This window comes from Salvelinus fontinalis, chromosome 24 (genome assembly GCF_029448725.1).
Source record: "Salvelinus fontinalis isolate EN_2023a chromosome 24, ASM2944872v1, whole genome shotgun sequence".
NCBI classification, from domain to species: Eukaryota; Metazoa; Chordata; class Actinopteri; order Salmoniformes; family Salmonidae; genus Salvelinus; species Salvelinus fontinalis.
In genome coordinates this window covers 28,324,758-28,337,057 of record NC_074688.1, presented here as the reverse complement: position 1 = coordinate 28,337,057, position 12,300 = coordinate 28,324,758, and the positions used below count along the sequence as shown (strand labels likewise).

Below are 12,300 nucleotides of genomic sequence, written 5' to 3'. Positions count from 1 at the left end.
GCAGAATTAATGGATTGGTATCAAACATATGGTTTCTTTCCAGCCATTATTATGAGCCGTCCTCCCCTCAGCAGTTTCCACTGATAGGGTGCCATTTGGGACATAGACTTCCTTTTCAATTAACTATGTGTGTCAATATATTGTAAGACCGTGTTGATATAATACATGGAATCATCAGGTAAAAAAGACAGCATAGAGGATATCTTTGAATTGAGATACTGTAAACGTTTCACTATTTGGGCCATAGATTGTGATTTCTCTATTGGGAAATGTAACGTATATGTACAGTGTAGAATAGGAGACTATTCCAGTGCAGTTTGAGTGAGAGACTCCAATGTTGTCCACCTCAGGCCCGTATAACTAAATGTTGTCCTACCCATGCCCGTATAACTAAATGCTATCTTCTGTAGGCCTGTCTATGTCCTGGATAATAAGATGTGGATGGAGGAGATTCCAGAGGAGAGGAAGTGTAAAGTTACTAAGAACCGTAAAGCCTGCAACATGCTCAAGGACTTCATGGTACATTACGAGCTCAACCAGTGTTCAATCTAAACCACGGCTTCCCTTCAGTGAACGTCCAGATAGAAATAAATTATATAGAACAGACATGTTTTTCTTCCATTGAGAATAGGGAAATGTTGGCTCTATGCAATACATTTCTATCTGAAACTTTTCAGAACGTTGTGCCTCCTGAATGTCACCTGACCCAGAATAACTGTCCTGGACATCAACCGAGAGACTGTGATTCAGAGAAGGATATATTTTGTTGTATAGAGGAAAGCAGAAAGCACACTCAGTATCTCCATAAACCATGTGCTTTTATTACCAGTGCATATTCACAGAGAAAGAAGATTGACAGACATATTGTGGAAACAAAGTTACAGATAGTGATGTCTAATACTCCTTAATAAAAGAACCTGTGATTAGCTACAGTCTGTTTGGCTCCATGACGTCAGAGGTTATAGGGACTCTTGTGTTGTTACAGACACCAGGGGGTGTTCCACCGTAGCTCATCAAATGCTAATGTTTCCCTCAGGACAATAGTTATAAGTTAGTAATGAACTTTTATAACCCAGTAATGAAATGCTATAACCTGGTAATGAACTGTGATAACAAGGCAATGAAACATAGCTCTAGTCCTTTAACACACACTGAAGCTGTGAAACATTACACTGTGGTTTCAGCTTCTGAAGACAAACTATATAAACGGTAATTCTGTTGACTGTTAAAATTGAAAACCATAAGTTAGTCAAATGTAGTTTTGCATGTTCAATAACACTAAGTAGTATAATCATGGGTATTTGTTTTGAAATATGTACTCCAACTTGTCACATTTCAAAACCGACTATTTATTTTTTGGCAAATCAAATCTTACAAATTCTAAATCTGCACTGTTTGTTCTACTCTGAAAAATCCCCTCAAGTGGCTAGGTTTTCTTTCTGTATATGGAGACAAATGACAAAGGTGTGAATTTAAAAAAAAATACAAATAAAACAAATTAGAAAAATAATTTGTAAATGCTGAGCTAGTGTATAAAATAAATTAGCAATTCCATTTTTATTTTTGTACTTTTTCAAAAGTTTATAATAATTGTGCTGCTCACATATGCAATTATCATGACATCTCTGGCTGAACTCCTGTTTTAAAAAGCACACTTTAGGACAGCTGCCATACTTAGTTAGAAACGCTGGAATGCTGTTCTCGGAATAACCAGAAGATATGTTTTTAAATCAAAGCACAGATAAAGCTGATCCATTATACAGTTATGCATATAAAGTACATCAATGCACAGATGGTGATGACCTTTTATATGTGAGAAGGCTTTAGGTTAAGTCAGTTTGTTCATAGATAACTGAAAAATGAATTGTTTCAAAAGCTTTTGCGTTAGTTGGTTTCACTGTAAGCACATCGTTCATTGCACTTATCATGGTGAAGAAACAACTGATGAGTTCACGAACTCCACTGTTATGTCATCCTGTCTGAGCTGACAAGGTAAAGATACAACTTCATGCATTGGGACCAGCTCCTTCACAACATGGCTCTATTATACGTCAATCACTGATCTGAACGACGTGTAGGTCTCATAGCAGTTACAGTATATACACACACTTCATACCTCCTCATAGTTTTATGTCAATGACCGAACAAAGAGGTAAATACACTCTACACACATAGGCTGCACCCTATTCCCTACATAGTGCACTACATAAGGAATAGGGTGCCATTTGGGACAAAGTAAACTCCATAACACACCACATGGAGGAGTAAACTGGGGTTATATTGTTACTTCATGATGTTGGGCGGTTCAGAGAACACTAACTGGATGATGTGGAGCTGATCAGATGTGCAAATCAAAGGGACAGCTATGGGAAAGATCATTGCACCTGTATATTATGTATAGTACATTGGTTTGTGTCGTTGCTCAGTGACAGCACATGTGATCTGACCTGGGGGCAAAAATACATACATTATTAGATCAAATGCTTTCCAATACTTCAAGCGCTGCACTTGATTTCGTTTGCCTGAAACAGTCCCAAAAGTGCAAACTCAAATAAATAGATAAATCAAGCACATCTCAAATACTTTCAAGTATTTGACCTATTTTTGGGACCCAGGTCAGGCTGTGGTTGGTTTGTCTGTCCGGCCCGGATCTGGGGTACATCCCAAATGGCAACTTATTCCCTACATAGTGCATTACTTTTGACCAGAGCCCTGTGGGTTTATTGTAATAGGTAGTGCGCTATGAAGGGAATAGGGGGCCATTTGGGACATACCCTGGTAGTGGTAGGCCTGCAACAGACCGTTGTCCCTAAGCAATGGCTACTGCAAGTAGCGGTAAACCTTGAAGCAATGGTTGCCAGAATCAGCCACAGCCACATGTCCATCAGAGGTGAGAGACAGGCCCTGTGGACCATAGAGAGGGTCTGCTGTGGTGTTGATGTAGGACAGGAACGACCCGGAACTATCAAACACCTGCAGGATAATACAAAAACAAGCTGTACTCATAAGTTACATTACTTTTGATCTAATGCAAAAGGGCAAACAAAAAATAATGACTAAGGCTGCTTGTTGATCTTGTCATCAAGATCATCATTAACTGACCTGTATTCTGCTGTTCCCCCAGTCAGCAACGATGATGTTCCCGTTGGCGTCCACGGCAACGCCCGTCGGGGCGTTGAACTGTCCGTTCCCCTCGCCATGGGAACCAAACTTAAACAGGAACTCCCCGTCTGCACTGTACACCTATTAGGGAAGGGATTCAAACTGTTCAGAAGTAGTGTGTCCAAACTTCAACTCTAGCTCATGTCCACATCCAGGTTCAACCCTAACTCAAACCTCAACTCTAGCTTCATGTTCACATCCATGTTCAACTCTAACTCTAACCTCAACCTCAACCCTAGCTCATGTCCACATCCATGTTCAACCCTAACTTCATGTCCACATCCATGTTCAACTCTAACCTCAACCTCAACCCTAGCTCATGTTCAACTCTAACCTCAACCTCAGCTCATGTCCACATCCATGTTCAACTTTAACCTCAACCCTAGCTCATGTTCACATCCAGGTTCAACCCTACCTCAACCCTTGCTCATGTCCACACCCAGGTTCAACTCTAACCTCAACCTCAACCCTAGCTTCATGTCCACATCCATGTTCAACTCTAGCCTCAACCTCAACCCTAGCTCATGTCCACATCCATGTTCAACTTTAACCTCAACCCTAGCTCATGTCCACATCCAGGTCCAACCCTACCTCAACCCTCGCTCATGTCCACACCCAGGTTCAACTCTAACCTCAACCTCAACCCTAGCTCATGTCCACACCCAGGTTCAACTCTAACCTCAACCTCAACCCTAGCTCATGTCCACACCCAGGTTCAACTCTAACCTCAACCTCAACCCTAGCTCATGTCCACATCCAGGTTCAACCCTACCTCAACCCTCGCTCATGTCCACACCCAGGTTCAACTCTAACCTCAACCTCAACCCTAGCTTCATGTCCACATCCAGGTTCAACCCTAACTCTAACCTCAACCCTAGCTCATGTCCACATCCATGTTCAACTTTAACCTCAACCCTAGCTCATGTCCACACCCAGGTTCAACTCTAACCTCAACCTCAACCCTAGCTCATGTCCACATCCAGGTTCAACCCTACCTCAACCCTTGCTCATGTCCACACCCAGGTTCAACTCTAACCTCAACCTCAACCCTAGCTTCATGTCCACATCCAGGTTCAACCCTAACTCTAACCTCAACCCTAGCTCATGTCCACATCCATGTTCAACTTTAACCTCAACCCTAGCTCATGTCCACATCCAGGTTCAACTCTAACCTCAACCCTAGCTCATGTCCACACCCAGGTTCAACTCTAACCTCAACCACATCCCTAGCTTCATGTCCACATCCACTAACCCTAACCCTAGCCTTAAGCACAACCTTAAACCACAACCCTAACCTAAACAGTTTAGAGGTAGTCTACTACGCACATCCAACATTGACTATAACATAGTTTGGGGACTCCTTTCATTTGAAATGATTCAAACTGACATCTGATAGCCAACAGTGGGAGTGGGACATTTTCCTGTGGCACAGTGACGTACAGTAACTACAGGATGGCAGTGAGGGAGTGACAAAGCTGCAACAACAGAACACTGAAGGCCTGAAGTCAAAGCATTTTAAACCAACCTGATATGACTACAGTAACACACACACACAGAAAGAGAGCATAGTGAGATGTACCTTCACTGAATGATTGTGGAAGTCTGTTACCACAATCTCATTTTTGTTGTTGATCGCCACAAAGTGGGGACCTAGGGTAGGGAAGGAGGAAGGGTAGGGAAGGAGGGGGAGAAGGAGAGATGAGTCATCAACATAACAGTGCAGTAGAGGAAGTTCCAGACTATTTTAGGACATTGTACACAACAGGACTGTGGAAACACTAGCCACAAAGGGAAACACCAAGCAATGTACAACGTAAGACATGGCAATGGGCAGTTGTATCATGAAGAGACTGCTATACCATACAACAATACTTACTGAATGCAGGGCCAGATTTACTCAGCTTGGGTTCCAGTGAAATGTTTGTACCACTTTTTTCTAAAAAATAAAAAGGTCAAAGTCAGAGATGAGATTGAAACGAGTGACAGGTTTCTCTATGTAGCTAGTGGAACCATATCATTGGAAGATTATAGAAATGGAAGAGAATCACATTGACCAAAGTGTGAAAACAAGGAGAATACAAGATTTTCCCCACAGTACCTGCAAACTGTCTGATGTGCAAATCAAAGAGACAGCTATGGGAAAGCTCAGTGCATATATTATGTATAGTACATTGGTTTGCGTCGTTGCTCAGTGATAGCTGTGCCTAGACCTGGTGCAAATACAGTATACTGTACATGTCAAATACTTTCATTTGCACTGTGCTTCTTTTGGTTTGCCTGGTTAAATAGAACAGGAATTGTTCCAAAACTAGTGACAAACAGTGGAATAAGTCCCAAAACTGCAAACCCACAGATAGATCAAGCAAGGAGTGTCTCCCCTACCTGTGAACTGTCTGTCTGACGTCCCCCTGGCTCCAAACTTGGTGACCAGCTTCCCATTGGCCTGGAAGATGAACACGCAGCAGGCCTTGTTGTCCACGGTGATGATGTGTCCGTTCCTGTCCACCGCCACGCCCTTAGGGCCCATCAGACGACCCGCACCGATCTTACTCTGTCAGGGAGCGAGGGAGAAAATGGAGGGTCAGAGGGATGGACAGGGAGAGATGTGATGTGATGAGTCTGACGTCCAAATCAAAGGGGCAGCTATGGGAAAGCTCAGTGCATCTGGTATGTATAGAACATACAAGGAGAGGGGATATAGTAGAGACTGTTTAATGTTGACGTTTCAGCTCGAGGTCTTTCTCAAGAACAGTCTCCTAGAGTGACCTGATGACCTCTCACCTTGAACTTTCCGTCGGAGGAGAAGATGCTGACCCAGCGGTTGTCGTAGTCGGCCACGATGATGTCACCGTTCATATCCACGGTGACCCCAGTGGGGCGCTGCAGTTGCCCCGGCGACCGACCCCTGACCCCAAACCTCAGCTTGAATGCCCCATCGTTTGAGAACACCTGGATAAGAATACCGCAACAACAACAATCAGAAACAGATTTGGATTTGAGAACCTTTTTCTAAAAGGGACAATAAGGAACAAGGTGCCATTTGAGATTTGCCCTGAAATATGTGTTTGACCTGTGATACTATGATTGAAACTTTATCCTTACCCTAATACATTTTCTGCTTTGCATCCATTAATTTTTACACTCATTCCACTTTGCACGCTGTCACTTATACACATGGTTACCTTTCTCTCACTGGTTATACGGCTGTAGTCTCACCTGTATACACTGGTTGTACGGCTGTAGTCTCACCTGTATACACTGGTTGTACGGCTGTAGTCTCACCTGTATACACTGGTTGTTGCTGTCAGCCACTACGATGCGTCCGTTGCTGGAAGTGGAGATTCCCTGGAGGTTTGTAAACTCTGCTTTATCTCTCCCTCTGGTTCCTGTCAAATACACACATCCACTAAGAAGCCTGAGTCACACATCACACATCCAATAAGAAGCCTGAGTCACACATCACACATCCAATAAGAAGCCTGAGTCAAACATCACACATCCACTAAGAAGCCTGAGTCAAACATCACACATCCACTGAGAAGCCTGAGTCAAACATCACACATCCAGTAAGAAGCCTGAGTCAAACATCACACATCCACTAAGAAGCCTGAGTCAAACATCACACATCCACTAAGAAGCCTGAGTCAAACATCACACATCCAGTAAGAAGCCTGAGTCAAACATCACACATCCAGTAAGAAGCCTGAGTCAAACCATCACACATAAAATAAGAACACAGAGTCTGTGTCCATGGACCCAAGGGCTAAATAGCAGAGTCACGAGTTATCACAGAGACCTCAAAAGATCTTCATCAGTAAGATTGCTGGGAGCAGTGAAACAAAGTGTGAGTATTTCCCACAGCATTGTCTGTACCCTGCAGCCTGCACTTTGAGATAACTAAGAGAGCTATTGTCCAACTTGATCGTGAAATGTGGTGGTCTTACTTTAGTCTTACTGTACCAACTTCAGTTGCATGCACTGCCTCTGGATACAAGAGTAAAATAACAAGTCAAATGTGAATGTATTCATCAGTAATAGTGCTTAAAAGAAGTTATAGGAGTATTGAACCAATGTGTTAGTATTCCCTTCTTTCCCCATGGCTTGTTTAGTACCAGGCAGGCTTTTTAACTGATTATCAAAGAGCGTAGCAAAGAAAGCTGTTTTTACTTGCAATATGACTTGTTATTGTCTTACCTACTTTAGTTAAATCCACTTCTTTTAAGTCATAAGATAATCACCTAAATGACTAAAAAGTCAATATGACCAACTGTACCACAGAGTTAGACTAATATTAATAGGTATTACATGTCTCTCTGATCATCACCCACCGACTCTGTAGATGAGTTCATCCTCGATGGGGTTCTCCTTCTTCTTGGTGGTGCTGTACATACTGGAGGGTCTCCTCACAGCCTTCTGTCTGATGTGGCCCCCTGTCCCACTAGGACTCTTCACCCTCCTCTTCACATCGTCTGGAGACTGCAGGACATCCGAGGGCTTGACCGCACGCAGCCGGAACGGACTGCCCCTGACCGGCTGGTCGTACAGGAGGAGAGAGAAGGAGAACTCCCCCTCAGAGCGCATGGTATAGCCCACCTGCAGAATATTATGGAACAGAACCTTATCAGGCACTTCCAGAGGAATATAGTCTTAGACAGTCCTGCTGTATACAAAATAAACACTGTACATTAAACAATTGACACAATACATACAGTTGTCGGAAGTTTACATACACCTTAGCCAAATACATTTAAACTCAGTTTTTCACAATTCCTGACATTTAATCCTAGTAAAAATCCCTGTTTTAGGTCAGTTAGGATCACCACTTTATTTTAAGAATGTGAAATGTCAGAATAATAGTAGAGAGAATGATTTATTTCAGCTTTTATTTCCTTCATCACATTCCCAGTGGGTCAGAAGTTTACATACACTCAATTAGTATTTGGTAGCATTGCCTTTAAATTGTTTAACTTGGGTCAAACATTTCGGGTAAACTTCCACAAGCTTCCCACAATAAGTTGGGTGCATTTTGGCCCATTCCTCCTGACAGAGCTGGTGTAACTGAGTCAGGTTTGTAGGCCTCCTTGCTCGCACACACTTTTTCAGTTCTGCCCACAAATTTTCTATGGGATTGAGGTCAGGGCTTTGTGGTGGCCACTGCAATACCTTGACCTTGTTGTCCTTAAGCCATTTTGCCACAACTTTGGAAGTATGCCTGGTGTCATTGTCCATTTGGAAAACCCATTTGCGACCAAGCTTTAACTTCCTGACTGATAGTCTTGAGATGTTGTTTCAATATATCCCCATCATTTTCCATCCCCATGATGCCATCTATTTTGTGAAGTGCACCAGTCCCTCCTGCAGCAAAGCACCTCCACAACATGATGCTGCCACCCCGTGCTTCATGGTTGGGATGGTGTTCTAACATAACGATGGTCATTATGGCCAAACAGTTCTATTTTTGTTTCATCTGCTGTTGTTCTGGGATTGATGTGCACTTTTCACTTTTGCACTCCTTCCCGAGCGGTATGACGGCTGCGTGGTCCCATGGTGTTTATACTTGCGTACTATTGTTTGTACAGATGAACGTGGTACTTTCAGGCGTTTGGAAATTGCTCCCAAGGATGAACCAGACTTGTGGAGGTCTACAATTGTTTTTTGATGTCTTGACTGATTTCTTTTGATTTTCCCATGATGTCAAGCAAAGATGCACTGAGTTTGAAGGTAGGCCTAGAAATAGATCCACAGGTACACCTCCAATTGACTCAAATTATGTCAATTAGCCTATCAGAAGCTTCTAAAGCCATGACATCATTTTCTGGATTTTTTTTGAGATACAGTGAATTATAAGTGAAATATTCTGTCTGTAAACAATTGTTGGAAAAATTACTTGTGTCATGCAGAAAGTAGATATCCTAACCGACTTGCCAAAACTAGAAATTTGCGGAGTGGTTGAAAAATGAGTTAATGACTCCAACCTAAGTATGGTATGTAAACATCCGACATCAACTGCACATTACATACATTACACAATACATATATTGCAAGTTAGATGTCATACACAATTATCCTCACCTCATACGTCCCATTCTTATTATCCACCACCTCTGTCTCCGTGGTTACCGCCCCATCCATCGACACGATCTCGGCCCGCAGCGCCGCGTTGCCCGTCTTTACCAGCTCACTGTCCTTGTCCTTGGTCGTCACGGTGACGGTGGTGTGCTGGCCAACCAGGGTGTGGCGTAGTCCCTCTCCCGTGGCAACGGAGGTGTGACCTACGGCTCCTGTGGTGATGAGCACACCCAGATTCTGGATGGAACGACGAAGACCCTCTGTCTCCACCTGGCAGTCAAGATGGCTGTTCTCATGGGGCTGGGAGGGGGCAAGGGAAGGCTTGTTACGTTTAACCAGCATCCTTATGGCTTCGTCCCGAATGGCAACCTATTCCCTATATAGTGCACTACATTTGACTGGGGCCCATTTGGGACATATACAATGATGATATAATCTATGTATATATGTGAAACAAACAAACGTGTCCACAAACCTGTTCTGGGTAGGTGTGTCGGGCCAGGGCGCTGACCCTCTCTCCCATCTGTTTCTGGACCAGCAGAACCTCTGTAGCACTGCCATGGCTCAGAGCCTGCTCCGTAAAACTACTGCAGCTCTGGATGTTGTCCTTACCCTGCAGGAGAGCGGAGAGCTGGGCCTGGAGCACCTACAGACAGAGAGAAGAGGAGAGATGCTAAGAGAGGGAGGAGGGATAGTTGGAGACAGGGAAGAGAGGTAGTAAGTCAGGGAGAAGAGGAGAGAATGGTAGGTAGTCAGAAACAGAGTGAAGAGAGGGAGAAAAAGAGGTAAGACCGAGAGAGAAAGAGAGTGGAGAGATAGTCATTCACAGAAGTAAGAGAGAGGTAGACCATCAATGTGTCCCAAATGACCCCCTATTCCTTATACAGTGCCCTACTTTTGATCAGAACCTTACAGAACCTGGTCAAAAGTAGTGCACTAAATAGGAAATAGGGTGTCATTTGGAACAGCAGACCTAATCCGGTTGCAGGTACCTTCTGCTTGGTGCAGCAGATGTTCTCCAGGTCAGTGATGAGGGTGGTCTTCCTGAGGTGTAGCGCCCTCTCTAGCTCCTCAAAGGTACTGCTGATCTCTGTCACCGCCTCGTTCTTCCTGTCAGTCAGCCGCTTGGAGATCTCCCCTACCAGCTCTATCGCAGCCCTCAGCTGGGGCAGCCTGGGACAGGAAGAGGAAACAGTATACTGTCACAACTTCACACAGTCAGATCAAGTAACCAACGGGCATGAACAGAGGAACTGACTAAATGTGTGTGCAATTTCCATCGACCTTCAGTCCTCCATTAGAAGCTGAAACCTAGAGACTGGAAAACTGCACTCTGGTACTTTATCATTGCACTTACCAAGACTTATCCAGTGTGTACACACACAGTGGTCAATGAACTCAGAATAGGGCTTTAACAACCCTATAACCGTTCATCATTACAGACAGAGCAGTATAGACCGGTTTACCATCCAGTACCTGTTGCGTATGGCATCCAGCTGGGTCTTCAGGGCTGCTTTCTGTTGCTCCAAGACATCTCTCAGAGGGACAGTCACATGTTCCCTGTGCTCTCCCTCAGTACACTCCAGACACATGGCAGTCTCACACGACTCGCAGTAGAACTCCATCACCTGCAGGGGGCAGAGGGGAGCAACACACAGCATAGCTCAACACACATAATGACTCACCACAGACCAGGCAGGTTCATACAGTGACAAGGTCAAACATGGATACATTTACTCAATGGTTAGGGGCTTGTAATTGGTGTGAATCCACAATTATGAACAATACGCTCACTTCAATAAAAAACTGTCAAGGTTGGCCCTCAGACATTTTTCATTCAACTCAGATAAGTACTGATTTAGCTAGTCCATGGCGCATATCAACTAAGCGTCTCATAGTAGGGGTGATGATCTAGGATCAGTTTTGCCTTTTAGATCATAATGAATCAGATTATATGGACAGATTCTAGATCAGCCCTCCTACTCTGAAATGCTTTGTGGATACAGGTACTGATCTAAAATCAGTTGTGTTCACTCTAACAGTCAGTGACGCCAATGTATCATCAATTAGATGCCAGATTGAAGCCTACCTTTCCCTTTTTTTTGGGGCAGCAGAGAGGCAGTAGAGGGGTAATAGAAGCCTACCTTGCCCTCGTGGTTGGGGCAGGAGAGGTGCAGTAGAGGGGTAGATGGGGCAGTAGAGGGGTAATAGAAGCCTACCTTGCCCTCGTGGTTGGGGCAGGAGAGGTGCAGTAGAGGGGTAATAGAAGCCTACCTTGCCCTCGTGGTTGGGGCAGGAGAGGTGCAGTAGAGGGGTAGATGGGGCAGTAGAGGGGTAATAGAAGCCTACCTTGCCTTCGTAGTTGGGGCAGGAGAGGTGCAGTAGAGGGGTAGATGGGGCAGTAGAGGGGTAATAGAAGCCTACCTTGCCCTCGTGGTTGGGGCAGGAGAGGTGCCGTAGAGGGGTAGATGGGGCAGTAGAGGGGTAATAGAAGCCTACCTTGCCCTCGTGGTTGGGGCAGGAGAGGTGCAGTAGAGGGGTAGATGGGGCAGTAGAGGGGTAATAGAAGCCTACCTTGCCCTCGTGGTTGGGGCAGGAGAGGTGCAGTAGAGGGGTAGATGGGGCAGTAGAGGGGTAATAGAAGCCTACCTTGCCCTCGTGGTTGGGGCAGGAGAGGTGCAGTAGAGGGGTAGATGGGGCAGTAGAGGGGTAATAGAAGCCTACCTTGCCCTCGTGGTTGGGGCAGGAGAGGTGCAGTAGAGGGGTAGATGGGGCAGTAGAGGGGTAATAGAAGCCTACCTTGCCCTCGTGGTTGGGGCAGGAGAGCGGCTGGCAGGCGGCAGCAGCACTGACTGACTCCAGCACACTGCAGGCCTCTGGAGGAGAACACTCTGGGTCCCTCTGCAGCACCTCCATCAGGTTGGTTATGAAGAAGTTATTCTGCAGCGCGGCCACGCCCTTCTCTGGCAGGATGGACGTCTGACGACACACTGGACACGATAGTGTCAGAGACTGAGGGGGGATGTAGTTCTGTAGGCATCTGGAAAAGACAGGAGAGAACAGGGATGG

General features: G+C 44.9%; 2 protein-coding genes across 6 annotated transcripts in view; one reads left to right on the top strand and one right to left on the bottom strand.

Moving 5' to 3' along the window:
- The window catches only part of LOC129822228 (complement C4-like), a 37,629-nt gene extending 36,697 nt beyond the window's left edge, over positions 1–932 (top strand). The window contains exon 40 of the mRNA XM_055880322.1: positions 411–932. Coding sequence (XP_055736297.1) covers positions 411–552 — 142 coding nt within the window. The 3' untranslated portion in view covers positions 553–932. The remainder of the gene's footprint in view (positions 1–410) is intronic.
- Positions 802–12,300, bottom strand: part of LOC129822229 (tripartite motif-containing protein 3-like) — a 37,437-nt gene continuing 25,938 nt past the window's right edge. For 4 of the 5 annotated variants that reach the window (XM_055880323.1, XM_055880324.1, XM_055880325.1 and 1 more), the window contains 13 exons: positions 12,031–12,271; positions 10,708–10,859; positions 10,224–10,404; positions 9,707–9,877; positions 9,235–9,531; positions 7,491–7,755; positions 6,445–6,548; positions 5,944–6,111; positions 5,545–5,713; positions 5,039–5,098; positions 4,742–4,812; positions 3,103–3,243; positions 802–2,973 (listed from right to left, as the gene is read on the bottom strand). In XM_055880323.1, the coding sequence (XP_055736298.1) occupies positions 2,821–2,973; positions 3,103–3,243; positions 4,742–4,812; positions 5,039–5,098; positions 5,545–5,713; positions 5,944–6,111; positions 6,445–6,548; positions 7,491–7,755; positions 9,235–9,531; positions 9,707–9,877; positions 10,224–10,404; positions 10,708–10,859; positions 12,031–12,271 (2,173 nt within the window). In that variant the 3' untranslated portion in view covers positions 802–2,820. Of the gene's footprint in view, positions 2,974–3,102; positions 3,244–4,741; positions 4,813–5,038; positions 5,099–5,544; positions 5,714–5,943; positions 6,112–6,444; positions 6,549–7,490; positions 7,756–9,234; positions 9,532–9,706; positions 9,878–10,223; positions 10,405–10,707; positions 10,860–11,375; positions 11,421–12,030; positions 12,272–12,300 lie in introns of those variants that run through there. The other variant, XM_055880327.1, reaches the window with a different exon arrangement.